Source organism: Mus caroli, chromosome 1, assembly GCF_900094665.2.
Source record: "Mus caroli chromosome 1, CAROLI_EIJ_v1.1, whole genome shotgun sequence".
Classification (NCBI taxonomy): domain Eukaryota; kingdom Metazoa; phylum Chordata; class Mammalia; order Rodentia; family Muridae; genus Mus; species Mus caroli.
In genome coordinates, this window is record NC_034570.1 from 31055243 (window position 1) to 31068743 (window position 13501).

The 13501-nt window shown below is 51.9% G+C and overlaps 1 protein-coding gene across 1 annotated transcript in view; it reads left to right on the plus strand.

Moving 5' to 3' along the window:
* Nucleotides 1-13501, plus strand: part of Fer1l5 (fer-1 like family member 5) — a 49256-nt gene that overhangs the window by 33668 nt on the left and 2087 nt on the right. Inside the window, exons 25-46 of the mRNA XM_021165906.2 lie at nt 403-566; nt 823-937; nt 1785-1887; nt 2398-2573; nt 2676-2846; nt 3053-3185; nt 3291-3368; nt 4842-5023; nt 5207-5368; nt 5540-5644; nt 6533-6679; nt 6753-6915; nt 7064-7089; nt 8774-8824; nt 8931-9035; nt 9586-9705; nt 10240-10401; nt 10582-10673; nt 11059-11229; nt 11418-11566; nt 11796-11935; nt 13361-13449. Of these exons, the coding sequence (XP_021021565.1) occupies nt 403-566; nt 823-937; nt 1785-1887; nt 2398-2573; nt 2676-2846; nt 3053-3185; nt 3291-3368; nt 4842-5023; nt 5207-5368; nt 5540-5644; nt 6533-6679; nt 6753-6915; nt 7064-7089; nt 8774-8824; nt 8931-9035; nt 9586-9705; nt 10240-10401; nt 10582-10673; nt 11059-11229; nt 11418-11566; nt 11796-11935; nt 13361-13449 (2804 nt within the window). The remainder of the gene's footprint in view (nt 1-402; nt 567-822; nt 938-1784; nt 1888-2397; nt 2574-2675; nt 2847-3052; nt 3186-3290; nt 3369-4841; nt 5024-5206; nt 5369-5539; nt 5645-6532; nt 6680-6752; nt 6916-7063; nt 7090-8773; nt 8825-8930; nt 9036-9585; nt 9706-10239; nt 10402-10581; nt 10674-11058; nt 11230-11417; nt 11567-11795; nt 11936-13360; nt 13450-13501) is intronic.

Genomic DNA, 13501 nt, shown 5'->3' on the forward strand with positions numbered 1-13501 from the left:
GTACACAGGGACATTCTGGAACTAATTCTCTGAGGTTGGGAAGGGATAGCTGTGTCTAACCAGTCCTGCCTAAGGCAGAGGTAGAGGGTATGGAGGGAGGCTGTAGAAGAAAAGATCTGGGTAGCACAGAAGGATGAGTGTAGCAGGACCGGATCTCTCATGTCTGCAGTGACTAGGGAGTAGGCAGGTCACATTGAAGATGCAGGCAAACTTATCTCATAGTTGAGCAGCACCAGATAGTGATGACTGCTGAGCCTCAGTCTCCTAGATTCAGTAGAGATATGGCCCCATCTGACCTGGCTACTACATTTCTAAAGGTTGGGGATCAAGAGTCTCAACATCCCCAATGCTGAGAGGTTGGTGGAGGAGGCATGGGCATTGACTGGCATTCCCCTCCCTCAGTATGAGAATCAGGCCAAGATCAAAGATGACTGGGGACAACAAGGGCTATACCACTGCCCCAACTTCTCCGATGTCATGGGACGCAAGGCTCTCCCCAAGACAGACTTCAAGGCTCCCCCAGGATGGCATTGGAAGGACGACTGGGTAGTAGAGCCTCAGAGGAGGTAAGGAGGGTTCAAGCCCTGACCATGTCTCACCTACATGGGCTAGTCAGCTGGAACTTAGAATGGGCCCCAAGCCACTGTTTTGGTCGCTGTGCGTGGGAATACATAGACCAACAGCCCTGCCCAATACCCTGTCTGTATGCTAGGCTCTGCTTTGCTCAAGGGAGATGGGATGTCACATAGGGGTGTTTAGCTAGCAGAGATGACCCTGGGAGTTCAGACAGCCCTGGGAACTTGGGGTATCACTGCTGCCCAGACTCCTCCTGGACATAGACATCAACAAGAGCCAGGTGCTGGAAGAGGTGTATGAGAACCAGCTTCGCAACGCCACAGGTGCCTGGGTGCCTGCAGCTATCCCCAACACGGACGTGGTAAGCATCTCCATCCTGCCATAGGGTACACGGGGCAAGGCAGATGGGAAGACTCAGCAATTGGGACGGCTCAGCAGCAAGAGCTACATCTGAGCTCTGGTCTAGATAAGCTGTGAGACCCCCAGATAAGTTTTTCAGCACCAATGAAGGGGTTGTCCTCAAGGATGGTAAGCTGCAGATACCTTAAGTAGGATGACAGAAAGAACTAGGCACTGTGGTGCCTGCCTGTCATGCTACTGCTCTGGGAGATAGGGCAGAAGGATAGGGCGCTTGAACCCAGGAGTTTGAATTTGAGTTGTATCCACATAGAAAGACAGGCATGGTGGTATATACTTATGATCCTAGCAGTGGAGAGGCAGACATAGGTAGGACCCCTAGTGCTTGCTGGTCAGACAGCTTAACTTAACAGGCAGAGCCCCGGATCCCAGTAGAAGACAATTTCTCAAAAACTAAGGTGGATGGGCTTCAGACCAACTCCCACATGCATGAGCACGTGTGTGCACCCAGCACCCACCTCCACATGCACACACGCTCACACGCAGACTTTATCACGACAGAAATATTCTGTCCTCTCAATCACTCTTGAGCACAGGAAAGATGGTACCATGATATAGGAACTAGCCTTTGAATTTTGTTTCAGTTTAATGGAGGTTACAGATCACTGCACTGAGTAGAACCATGCAAGTCAAACCAACCCTCAATGCAACAAGGACAGAGCCATGGTGGCCACAGAAGGAGCAAGATTTTTCTGGCCTGGAGGGTCAATGATAGGCCTGTGTGTGGAAATGAGCGAAAGCAAGTTTCATCTAGCTCACGTGTCCCTCCTCCATCCTCAACATCCCTACAGAATGGACAGCCTGTGGAAGCCCTGGAGAACATGAAGTGTCCCCAAGGCTGGCACTTTAAGAAGAATTGGATGGTGGAGCTCAACCACGCAGTGGACAGTCAAGGTCAGTCTCCCGACAAGTCAGGCATGAAGGCCTGGGACCCTGAAGCATTTAAGTCTGGTTCTTCTAGGAGCCTCTGAGTGGCCAAGCCCTCAGGCAGGATGTGTCTGAATTTCTGGGGGTTCCCAGATTCTAGGGAAGAGAGTCTATCTATTCCACAGGTATAGACCCTAGTGTTGAGATGCAGCAGGCACCCCCAAGGCCTGACCCAGAGCAAACCTGGTGGGTGAATGCATGTGAACATGGATTTAGTTGTAGAGCCTCAGTTTACTCAAAGTCGCTCTGGGGACAGAGCAGTGGATTGAAAATCTTGAGGCCTGGGCCCTAGAAACAAACAATTGCTGCAGCTGGCCCCAGGCAGTCTATATCATACAATCTGAGCACATTTTCCTGGACATGAGGACTCCTCTGTCCCCAGGACCTGTCTTTCTAGGGCCCTTTTCTCAGGCCTGTCAAAGCTCCCCAAGTCTGCAGGTTCAAGTGGACTCAGAGGTCATGATGCTGCTCCTGCAGGCTGGGAGTATGGCGTGGGGATCCCACCTTCCGGCCTGCCCCAGATCTGGAACTCGGTGGAAAAGACTTACCACTCATGCCGCCGGCGACGGTGGGTGCGCGTGCGCTTTCGAAACCACAAGGAGCTGGGCCAGGAGCTGAGTCAGGAGCAGGAGACCCTCTCCTTCCTGCAGATGGTAAGACATTTGGGGCGAGGGTCCTGGTTGCGACACAGGCAGGGGTGACTTGCGAAGCAAGGACAGGAGCGCGATTCTGAGAGCCTGCGTTCTTCCCTGCAGCAAGACCTCTCTGAGGAAGGAAAGGAAGGCTGGGAGTATGGCGCATTCGACTCCAGGTTCCACCTAGACCCTCAGCCCACAAGCCGCTTCCGTCGCCGCTGCTGGCACCGACAGCTGGCGCCCAACAAGGACAGGGGTGTAGCTTCCATATTCCTCCTGGAGGGATCCTTGGTAAGGCTTCCCCGGATTGGGTGACATTTATGACTCCACATCCAAGGAGATCAGGAACACGCATCTCTGACCCTGGCTGACCGGGCCCCACCCCTTCAGGTTTGGCAGGGGCCATCCGTAGAGGGGTTGTGGATGGCTAGGGCCTGGAGAAGAGTCCGGAAGGCCGGAGAACTTACTGGGGGGAGGGGGGCCCTTTCTGGCCACAGGCAGTGGAGCAGAAAGACCAACCTAGGAAGGAGATGGAGAAGACGAGGTCGTGGCAACCCTGGAAGGACTTGAGGCACACCCCAGAGGATCCCCGGATCCCCACCACGCCTTTCATTTATTACATCCTCAACAGTAAGCCTGGCCTGGGCGTCTACTGAGTCTCCTCCTCCACCTCAGGAGGGAGGAGCGTCTGAGGAGGCTGGGGACAGGTACTGAATGAGACTTCTCTTTACGCAGAGCCTCACTACTACCAGCTCTTCTGCTATATCTACCAGGCCCGGAATCTGATGTACAACCAGATCCTGACCTTTCAGGGTAGGAATGCCCCTTTATCATCAGCCCTGTCTGCTAGTCCCCAAGGTCTGATGACATACCCACATAAGACTGTGGTGAGCATGTGGCAAAGATGGAGACCCCCCTCTCCCAAGAGAAACGTGTCTTAGTTAGGGTTGTTCTGGGATGAAACACCATGACCAAAAGCAACTTGGAAAGGAAAGGGTTAATTTCTTTCACACTTTCACATAACAGCTCATCATCAAAAGCAATGAGGGCAGGAACTCAGACAGGCCAGGAACCTGGAGGCAAGAACTGATACAGAGGTCATAGAAAAGTGTTGCTTACTAGTTAGAACCCAGGACCACTAGCCCAGGGATGGCAGCACCCACAATAGGTTTGACCTTCCCCCATCAATCACTAATTAAACAAATGGCCAACAAGCTTGTCTACAGCCTTTCTAGAATGCAGCCTTTCTAGAATGCAGTGTACAACCTACAAGCAGGTCTCATGGAGGCAATGTCTCTCTCATTGAGGCTCTCTCCTCTCCACTCACTCTAGCTTGTGTCAAACGGAAGTAACACCAGCCAGCACAAATGACTATTGTTTTGGACCCCCCAAACAAAGACTACAAACCCAGACATGACCTCAATGCTGTGAAAGTTGGAGGGGGGAGTTAAGGAACTCAGTCCCTTTGCTGGGACCACTTAGTAGGCCTACAAGAGGGAGGAGCTTGTCTGGCAGAGACCAGAAGAAGGGTGAAGTGTGGGATGTGAAGGAGAGCGATACGCTGAGCTAGAGAGAGAGTTCCGTGGTTAAGAGCACTGGCTGCTCTTCCAGAGGCCCTGGGTTCAATTCTCAGCACAGAAATGGCCGCTCACAACGGTCTGTAACTCCAGTTCTAGGGGATCCAATACCCTCCCACAGACATATATGCAGGCAAAATACAAATGCTCACACAATAAAAAGACAGACAGACAGACATGCTGGGGAACTGCATCACTTGAGACTTTGTAGATGAGGGAAAGAAAGGAGGCCCCAAGTAAGGAAGAACCACAGAACCATTTAGGAGGCAAGCAGATTACTCCGCCTGTGTCCTGTTAATGGCATTGTTTATAGAAGATAAGCAATGGCTGACAGAGATCCAGGATATTTGTGGAGATCTGTATCCATTGAGCATCACCAGCTATATCAAAGGACAGTCACTGCTGCTATGGATGGTCAGTAAGGAGAAAGCTTATCCCTAGACCTCCTCCGTCTCTGTGAAAGCCAGGCTGTAACTGCAGGGGGCACAGCATTCCCATGGATGGAAGCAAAGGTTCTTCCCCTGGCCTGTGGGGCATGCACAGGATCTGCAGTGCCTGCATTCTAGAAAGGCTGCATTCATAAGGGCTCACAGCTACGGGGGCTGCCTGTCCTGGGTCTCCTTGGTCTAACGACTGCCCCTGCAGAGCAGAGGAGAACCTCACTTGGCAGTTTGGAGCTGTGACATCCTGCCCTCCCTCCATGAATTAGAGCCTTTCATCCAAGTGGTCTTCCTGAACCACAGCTTGTGCACCCAGACCCTGCGAAGCTCTGCAGCTCCGACCTGGTCCCAGTCGATCATCTTCCAGCACCTTCTGCTGTTTGAAGACCCCAAAGATACCAGAGAGAACCCCCCACTTGTGGTGCTGGAACTGTGGCAACATGACTCACGGGTACAGTGGACTGGGCTTAAGGCAGGAAGACCTACCCCTCAGCCTTGCTTCAGGATAGAAGTGTTGGAGTATCTAGTGAGGCTGGTGTTCCGAGGCCATGTATGCGTATTACTGCGCCTCTCAGAAGCCCATGCTGGTAGCCTGGTTGGTTGCCTACATTCTATGAACTCCCTTCACTTCTAGGGAAACAAGATCTTGTGGGGACGGAGCATGTGGCCCCCAGTCGTCTGGCTGGGCCTCCAAGACTGGGTCTTTACCCCGCTGAGATGGCACCCCCTTGTAAGAGAGTTGGGAGAGGAAGAGGGTGAGATCTTGGCATCCTGTGAGCTGATCCTAGAGACACAGGTACAAATGGGCTCAGGATGGATTCCGTGCTGTCAACCTAGCCAACCTCCCTCTTAAGTCACCTCCTCCTCCAACCCATGGGTTCTGTTCTGCAACATGTTGGGTGGGGGTAGGAGCAATGGCACCAGCCCCCAGGGCCTCATGCTCCGCTTTCCCTCTTCTGCCCTCCAGAAGCTGAAAGAGCTACACCAGCCAATCCTAAGCATCCCCTGTAAGGATGGGATTTACTTGTTGCCCAAGAACATTCAGCCTACCATGAAAATGATGGCCATTGAGGTGTGTGCAGATGGGGAGAAGTGGGCAGGGAGAAACCTTTTCCAGAGCAGCTTGCAGCTCCTGGGGAGATTTTTCTGACAACCTGGCCCAAAGTTTGAAGCCTAAGATTTTCAGAAGAGAATCCAGGGCAGAGGCTAGACAATATGGCAAGGCAGGCAGCAAGCAGGAGAACTGGGACCATCTTGTACTGTGTATCAGGGACTGACTTCCTGGGAAAGAAATGGAGGCTCAGAGATGACATACTGCAGACAGAGTAATCAGAGATGAAATAACAGACCACAATTTAACCCATCCCTGCTTGAGGACAAATGGAGGTCTCCATATTAGTTAGTCTGTGCCCTGTTCCAATTGACAGATAATAGTCAAGTAGTCCAGGAACTAGTGACTCCTTAAGACCAGATAGTGTGGTTGATCCCCATTCAGTCCCCAAGAAGGGTCTTGTGAAGAGTATAGAAATTCCTTTGTCGGTTGAGAGAGAAATTCCAGTGGGCCGGGTCCCTGGTTGGTCATGGAGCTGTGTGGGACACAAGTCAGCAGTAAGTTAAATGGCGATATGGACTCTGAAAACTCTGGGCCCCATCTGCTTCTGTGGGCTCGATAGGCAGCCAGCCTCAGGACCTCAAAGTCTGAGAACTGTCTGGAGCCAGCAAGCCAGCTGTGAGCAGGTTTGCCACTTACCAGCTCGGAGGCCAGGTCTTGAGAACCAGCCTGACCTCACAGGGCAGAGCGGCCTGGGAAAGCTTCAGATTCTAGTCTGACCCTGCCTCATTCCTAACCTTGGCATGCTTCCTGCTGCATGGCACTTCCAGGCCAGTTTGATTCCCCCACCCCCCCACCCCCACACACCCTGACTAAGGTGCTGTCTGCCCCTTGTCCTGGCTCTGACAGATCATGGCCTGGGGCCTTCGGAACATGACGAAGGTGCGTTACCCCCAGCTCCTGCTGGAATGTGGGGGAGAGTCCCTGAAGACAGAACCCATCAGCAACTTTCAGGAGAACCCCAACTTCCCTACGTCCACCTTCTTCTTCACGGTGGTAAGAGGCCCTGGGCAGGGGCTGGACAGTCTCCTCCTCGAGGAGCCTCACGTGCCTCTCTTTGGGCTTGTAGTTCATGCCTCTGGAGGAGACCCATGCACAGCCTCTGGTGGTGAAAGTGGTGGACAACCAGGAATACGGCCAGCAGATTGTGGTCGGTCAGGCCAACATCGACTTTCTCCAGCCCTATTTCTGTGACCCGTGGTCTCTGAACTACACAACTGTAAAGCTGCCAAGTAGGCTGCTTTCACCTGGCCTTGTCTCTTCTCTTCTCCAGGAAGCCCTCAATAGGCGTAGGGTGGGACCCTGGCTCCTCTGTGGGGTTTGCGCCCCTCTGCCTTGGCTTCTCCCTTTCTGAGCCTCATGACTTTGTTTTCTCCACAGCTCTGTCTGTGAAGAAGCCTGATACTGTGAGTAAGAGTCCCAGGCTACCTTCTCCCATACCTTTTATGTGAACGACCTTGTCCCCGTGTCTATTAAACATTCCTATGAGGAGGCTTAACTATTCAGGAGAAGGCTAAGGGCTTAGTCCTCCATCAAGTCTGCATGTGAGAATCACCTGAGGGGGCGGTACTAGGAGGCAGCTCTGAGACAGGGTCACTTGTATATATATGGCTGGTCTTGAACTTGCTCTGTAGTAGAGGATGACCTTGAACTTCCAATCTTCTTGCCTCCTCCCAGCTGCTGGGATTACAGGTATTCATCCAGCTCACCTCTGCTTTTGTTTATTATTGTATATTCATCTGTGTGTATGGGGGGATACATGTGGTGTGTGTGTGTGTGTGTGTGTGTCTGCCTTGCTTTTTGAAACAAGGGTCTCTCTTGCCTAGAAATTGCTAATTAAGCTAGGCTGGCCAGCCAGCCCAAGGGATTCTTCTATCTTCACCTCTCCATCACCGGGATTGTTAACCTATTCTGCCATTTTTACAAAGACTCAAGAATTTAGATTCTCATGCTCCGAAGTCTGTGGTGACTAACAGTGACTGTCAACTTGATAATCTAAAATCACCCAGGAGACAAGAGGGTTATCTAGATGGGGGTAATGGAGGTGGGAGGACCCACAGTGAATCTGGGCAGCAGCATCCTGTGGACTGGAGCCCTACATGAAATCAAAAGGAGAGAGCTGAGCAATGGTTCTCATCACTGCTTCCCAAATCCACATGCAATGAGACCAGCTATCTTAGCCACCGGCCCATCTCCTCCTCACCATGATGTCCTAAGCTCTGAGCCAGGATAATCCCTTCTTCCAGTGAATTGCTTCTTGTCAGGCATTTGATCACAGCACCAAGAAAACTAACACACAAGCATTGTGTGGACTAAGACCTCCTTACCTGAGGCCCTGGCTCCTGAAGGATCCCGATATGGTTGCCAGTCATTAAGATTTTGTCCCAAGTCCCTCTACCCCTAATGCATTATGATTAAAGCTCTCAGGCAAGAGCAACACATTTTAATACAGTCCCTAAATGCCTTCATTGCAAGCAGATGCTGCCAGGCATAGCTACATGCTTGTAATCCCAGCACTCAGAAAGACGGAACAGCAAGCTTGCAAGTCCAAGATTGCTTATGCTTAGACTGAGCTACATAAGCAAGACACTGTCTCAAAATGACAAGGGCTAGAGATGTACCTTGAGTGACAGGTTGTTTGCCTAGCATGAACAGACCCTGAATTCCATTCCTAGCACAAGATACAGAAGGGAGGGAAGGTTGATTTTGCTGGGAGGGCCATAGTAGTTAGGCCTATAATCCCAGCACTGGAGAGGCTGAGGCAGGGGGATCACAGCCTAGGCACATGGTGAGTCAGTCAGTCTCTCTCTCTCTCTCTCTCTCACACACACACACACACACACACACACACACACACACACACACACAAAGATTCTGCCTCCTCAGGTTCAGATAGAGTGTGAGGTACACTTTTGAGTCCTGTCCACACGGATGGACAAGGAACACTAGGAAGCACAGTCCCCCTCCTTCACCCCTCCCATTCTATCTGGACTGAAAAGCCTATGTAAAGGCCATGGGGTCAGGAGAGCCAGGTGAGCCTGCTCAGCACGCTGCTCCCATTCTTTTCCTCTAACCTTCCTTCCTTTTCAGTTCCTAGACTTTGTCTACAAGAAGTTCTGGTTCGATTCCAGCAAAGAAGAGGTAGAGCAGACTCAGTCCTGGGAAGCAGGGAGAACCCCAATCAATTCAGGGAGGTGGGTGGGCTCTAGCCTTGCCTGAGAGCCAACAAAGGCTTCTTCTCCGTTAGGATGTCTATGAAGAGGAGGTGGACTGGTGGAGCAAGCTATTCTGGGCCACAGGAGATGCAGACAAGTCCTTGAACTACAACCACAAAAGCTACCACACCCTAAAGGTCTGGAGGGCACTGGGAACGGGGTGGAATTTGTCAGGGACCACCAAATGGCAGAACGCTTTGGTTTTGCCTTGTCTGAAATAAGCCCTGTGTAGCGCAAGCAGGTCTGCAGCTTGCTTGGTAGGTGTAGATGACTTTGAGCTCCTGAGCCTCCTGCCTCTACCTCCTGAGTGCTAGAACTGCAGCCATATACCAACCACATTCAGCTTAGAGCAGGAACCCTGTTAGACAAGCTCTCGCCCAGACCTTCCAACTTTACCAGGAGAAGCCCAAGGTGGACAGCCCTGTGGTAGGGGAATTATTCAAGGTGTGTCTATACCAGCTTGGCTACCTGTCTCTCTGTAGCCCATCTGTCACCAAAGAAGGGGGACTTTGTACATTGTCCCCTAAGAATACCAGGGACCCTTTTAAGAACTGTTCCATCTGAAGCAGACAGTAGGGCTGCTGACAGGGTAAACTCTTAGGGAAAGGCTTGGGTTCTGGTAGTCTCTTCATCTCTTGATTCCCCAAACGGTTCCTCAGCAGCCAGGTCCTGCATACACCCCTACAGGTATATGACTGTGAGTTGGAGGCCGTTCTGACCTTCAAGGGCCTGCAGGACTTTTGCCAGACCTTCAAACTTTACCAAGAGAAGCCCAAGGTGGACAGTCCCGTGGTAGGGGAATTCAAGGTGTGTCTATGCTAGTTTGGCTGCCTGTCCCTCTGTAGCCCATCTGTCTGTCCCCAAAGTCTCTAATAAAAGCCCTGGCTCTGCACACCCCTGAGGATGATGAGCAGGAGCCCAAGAAACAGCTCCAGAAGTATAGCAGCAACGCGGATGGGTCTACGCAGGCAGGGACGGCAACACGGATGGGTCTATGCAGGCAGGGACGGCAACATGGATGGGTCTGTGCAGCAGGGACTGGGAAAGGCAAGACCTTCAGACTCCCAGCTCTGGCTCATGCTGGTCCCCTAAAGACACAAAGATGTTCAAATTTGAAGGGGTGGGTGTGCAGAGTTGACATCAGCATAGTCTGGAACACCACGTAGCTTTGAGTGCTTTGCTCAATGTCCCTCTTTAAACTCAATGGTCCCTGCCTGAAGACTCCTGCTGCTCACCCTTAGCCCAACCACCCCCTCCCCCACTTATACCCAGGCGGCTGGGGTTGGGGGACATTTTTACAAAGTTAGGCTAGCGCACTACAATACCTTCTCACCCCCCCAGGGCCTCTTCCGCATCTACCCCTTTCCGGAGGACCCAGATGCCCTTAAACCTCCACGTCAGTTCTCGGCTTGGCCTGAGATTGAGGACTTCCCTCAGATGTGCTTGGTACGGGTGTACCTGATACGAGCCATCAACCTGCAGCCACAGGACTACAATGGCCTGGTAAAAAAAAAAAAAAAAAATCGTCCCATCTGTCACCAGTGGCCCCTACCACATGCCCAAGTCATGGTGATGCAGCATCTCAGGCTGTTTACACCCACACAGGCACCCCCGTGGGTCCATACCCTCCCTGGCCAACCCTGACTGATTCCCCTCTTCCTTCCTTCCTTCCTTCCTTCCCAGTGTGACCCTTATGTGATCCTGAAACTGGGACAGACAAAGCTTGGCAGCCGGGACTCATACTACCCCAACACTCTGGATCCCATCTTTGGCATGTGAGCTGTCACCCACAGCCTTTCTAGTCCCCCAGGCCATGCTGGAGGGCAGTTCCAGCAGGCAGTCATTCCTTCAGAGCCTCCAAGGTCCCTGTAAGCAGCATCTCAGGGGCTCGATAAGTGGATGATCCACCACCGCCACCTTTTCCCAAAAGGAAGACGCTCACTCGGGCCTCCATAGCCCGGCCATCTTACTTTGAAGTTAACTTTCAGCCATGTTCAGGGAAATGAGATGCTGGGTGGACAGAGGCCTATCCTGTGCTCCGCTGCCCACATTCACTGGGAAGGAAGGAAGAGCTGGAGCAGGGACACTCAGGCTGAGATGCCAGCCCACCAGTGAGACAGAGAACATGTCCACAGCCACTTTGCAATGCCTTTTCTCTAGGATGTATGAGCTCACCTGTAACATCCCGCTGGAGAAGGACTTGGAGGTGCAGCTGTTTGACTTTGACCTCATTACTGCTGACGATGAGATTGGAAGTACGGTCATTGACCTTGAGAACCGACTTCTGTCTGGCTTTGGGGCCCGTTGTGGGCTCTCTAAATCCTACTGCAAGTGAGTGTGGACCCACTCAGCAAGCAAGCCGGGTGAAGGGAGGTGTGAGCCCACGGCTTCTGGAGACATAGCTGGGAACTGGGCTAGACCTGCCTCTCTGCCCACGCTTCCAGCTCCCTCACCTGCAGCTCAACCCAGGTGGGAAGGACCTGTTCCTTCCCATCTGTTCCTCTTGCATACTCCCACAGGTCAGGGCCCTTTAAGTGGAGGGATCAGATGACCCCAAGCTACCTTCTGTACCGATATGCCAAACAGAAAGGGCTGCCTCCACCTGTATTTGACGTTGAGGGAGATTCACTTTACTACAATGGGGAAACGTTCAAGCTGCAGAGCTTTGGTGAGCCCAGCACACTTCCAGACAGCACAGGTGTAGCCTCAGGGAAACAGTAAGGACCTGGGCAGAGGGAAAGAGGAGGGCAGGTGAGGAGATTTTGCCCTTGGGTAGCGTCTTTCCAATTTTCCCCTTTCTTTTCATAGAAGGAGACTGTAGCCAAGCATTCTGGCAGGGCTGGGAAAGGTGCTCAGATGGGAATGCTAATGACTTCATGATCCTGTTTCAAATCCAGAGTCCGTACCCCCTACCTACAAGCATTTGGGGCCTAAGAAGGAGCGCCTGGCACTGTACATCCTGAACACCCAGGGACTGGTTCCTGAGCATGTAGAGACTCGCACACTGCACAGTAACAGCCAGCCAGGTATTGACCAGGTATGTGACTGGAAAGGCTGTTCCTGCCTCCTATGAACTGGACTGGACCAGGAGATGTGGGTATCCATCCACCCAGAACACAGTCCACAGTGAGAGGCGAGGGCAGGCAAACGGCATACACAGACAGGAGGCAAGTATGTTTTGCATGTGAGTAGGAAAGATGCTCCAGTGGCAAGAACTTCACACCTGGATGGGCCTCACAACAGTTGTAGGAAGCTCTCGGCTGTCCTAGAAAACCAACAGTGCCACTGTTTTGCTCTCCTGGGTGTAGTAAGGTGGTATCATAGATCAGAGGGCACAGATACACAAACCACAGTTCCGGCCACTTAACTGCAGGCTCTCTTTTCTATGGCAAGGAACCTGGGGACACAGAGCCTCCCCTCAAGAGCATCTTAATTATCCCTCACTGTCCAACTATCAAGATGGCTTCATCTTCTATAAATTTTTCATATTAATGAAGTCTTTTGCTGAGAAAAATTTAAAATAACCATCCTTGTTAAACTGACGTTCTCAAACGGGTCAACTTTGAAAAGTCAAAGTAGGTCAGGTGGTTTGACAGGCAGAACATATTTATTTACCTGTTTCCCAAGGCTGGGGGTGCCACTGTCTTAGTTAGGGTTTTACTGCTGTGAGCAGAAACCATGACCAAGGCAAGTCTTATAAAAAACAACATTTAATTGGGGCTGGCTTACAGGTTCAGAGGTTCAGTCCATTATCATCCAGGTGGGAGCAGGGCAGCATCCAGGCAGGCATGGTGCAGGAGGAGCTGAGAGTTCTACATCTTCATCTGAAGGCTGCTAGTGGAAGACTGACTTCTAGGCAGCTAGGAAGAGGGTCTTAAAGCCCACTCCCACAGTGACACACCTACTCCAACAAGGCCACACCTCCTAATAGTGCCATTCTCTGGGCCGGGCATTTACAAACCATCACAGCCACCCTTTCCCTTCCTCCTTTTACTATTTCCACCACTAATTCTCATATTGTCTGTCTGTCTGTCTGTCTGTCTCTCAACTACTTTGTGGCTGCCTTAATATCCTTAGGCTGTGGAAGGTACTTAGGAAGTACCTTCCTATCTAGTTTTCTCTTACTTAGGGCTTCCATGCTGTGAGTACAAGAGGCCCAGCCCCAGCATGGATCCTACCAACAGGCCGTCTAGCACAACCTCCTCACCCAGCCATAAGGGAGAGCTCAATGCCCACTTGGACTCTCCAAGCCAGATCTTTCACCCCTACTCACTTGCCTTCCCAGGCAAAAGTTAAAGGAGCTGGCAGGTGGTCACTGTCACCTCCCAGGAGGTGACATTGGTCACATGTCACCTCTAAGCCCTGCCCCTAGGTGGTAGTCCAACCTATGTGTCACATCCTCATGCCATCCAAGTCCAAAGAGACCAGCAAGTCCCAACCAGCAAATCCATTCTGACTCTAGGGAAAAATACAAATGTGGGTGGATATCTTCCCCAAGATGTTGGGACCTCCTGGGCCGCAAGTCAACATCAGCCCCAGGAAGCCTAAACGGTGAGTACACTAAAGCTCAGCTTCTGAGCGTGGAGCTCCAGCTCAGCCCCCG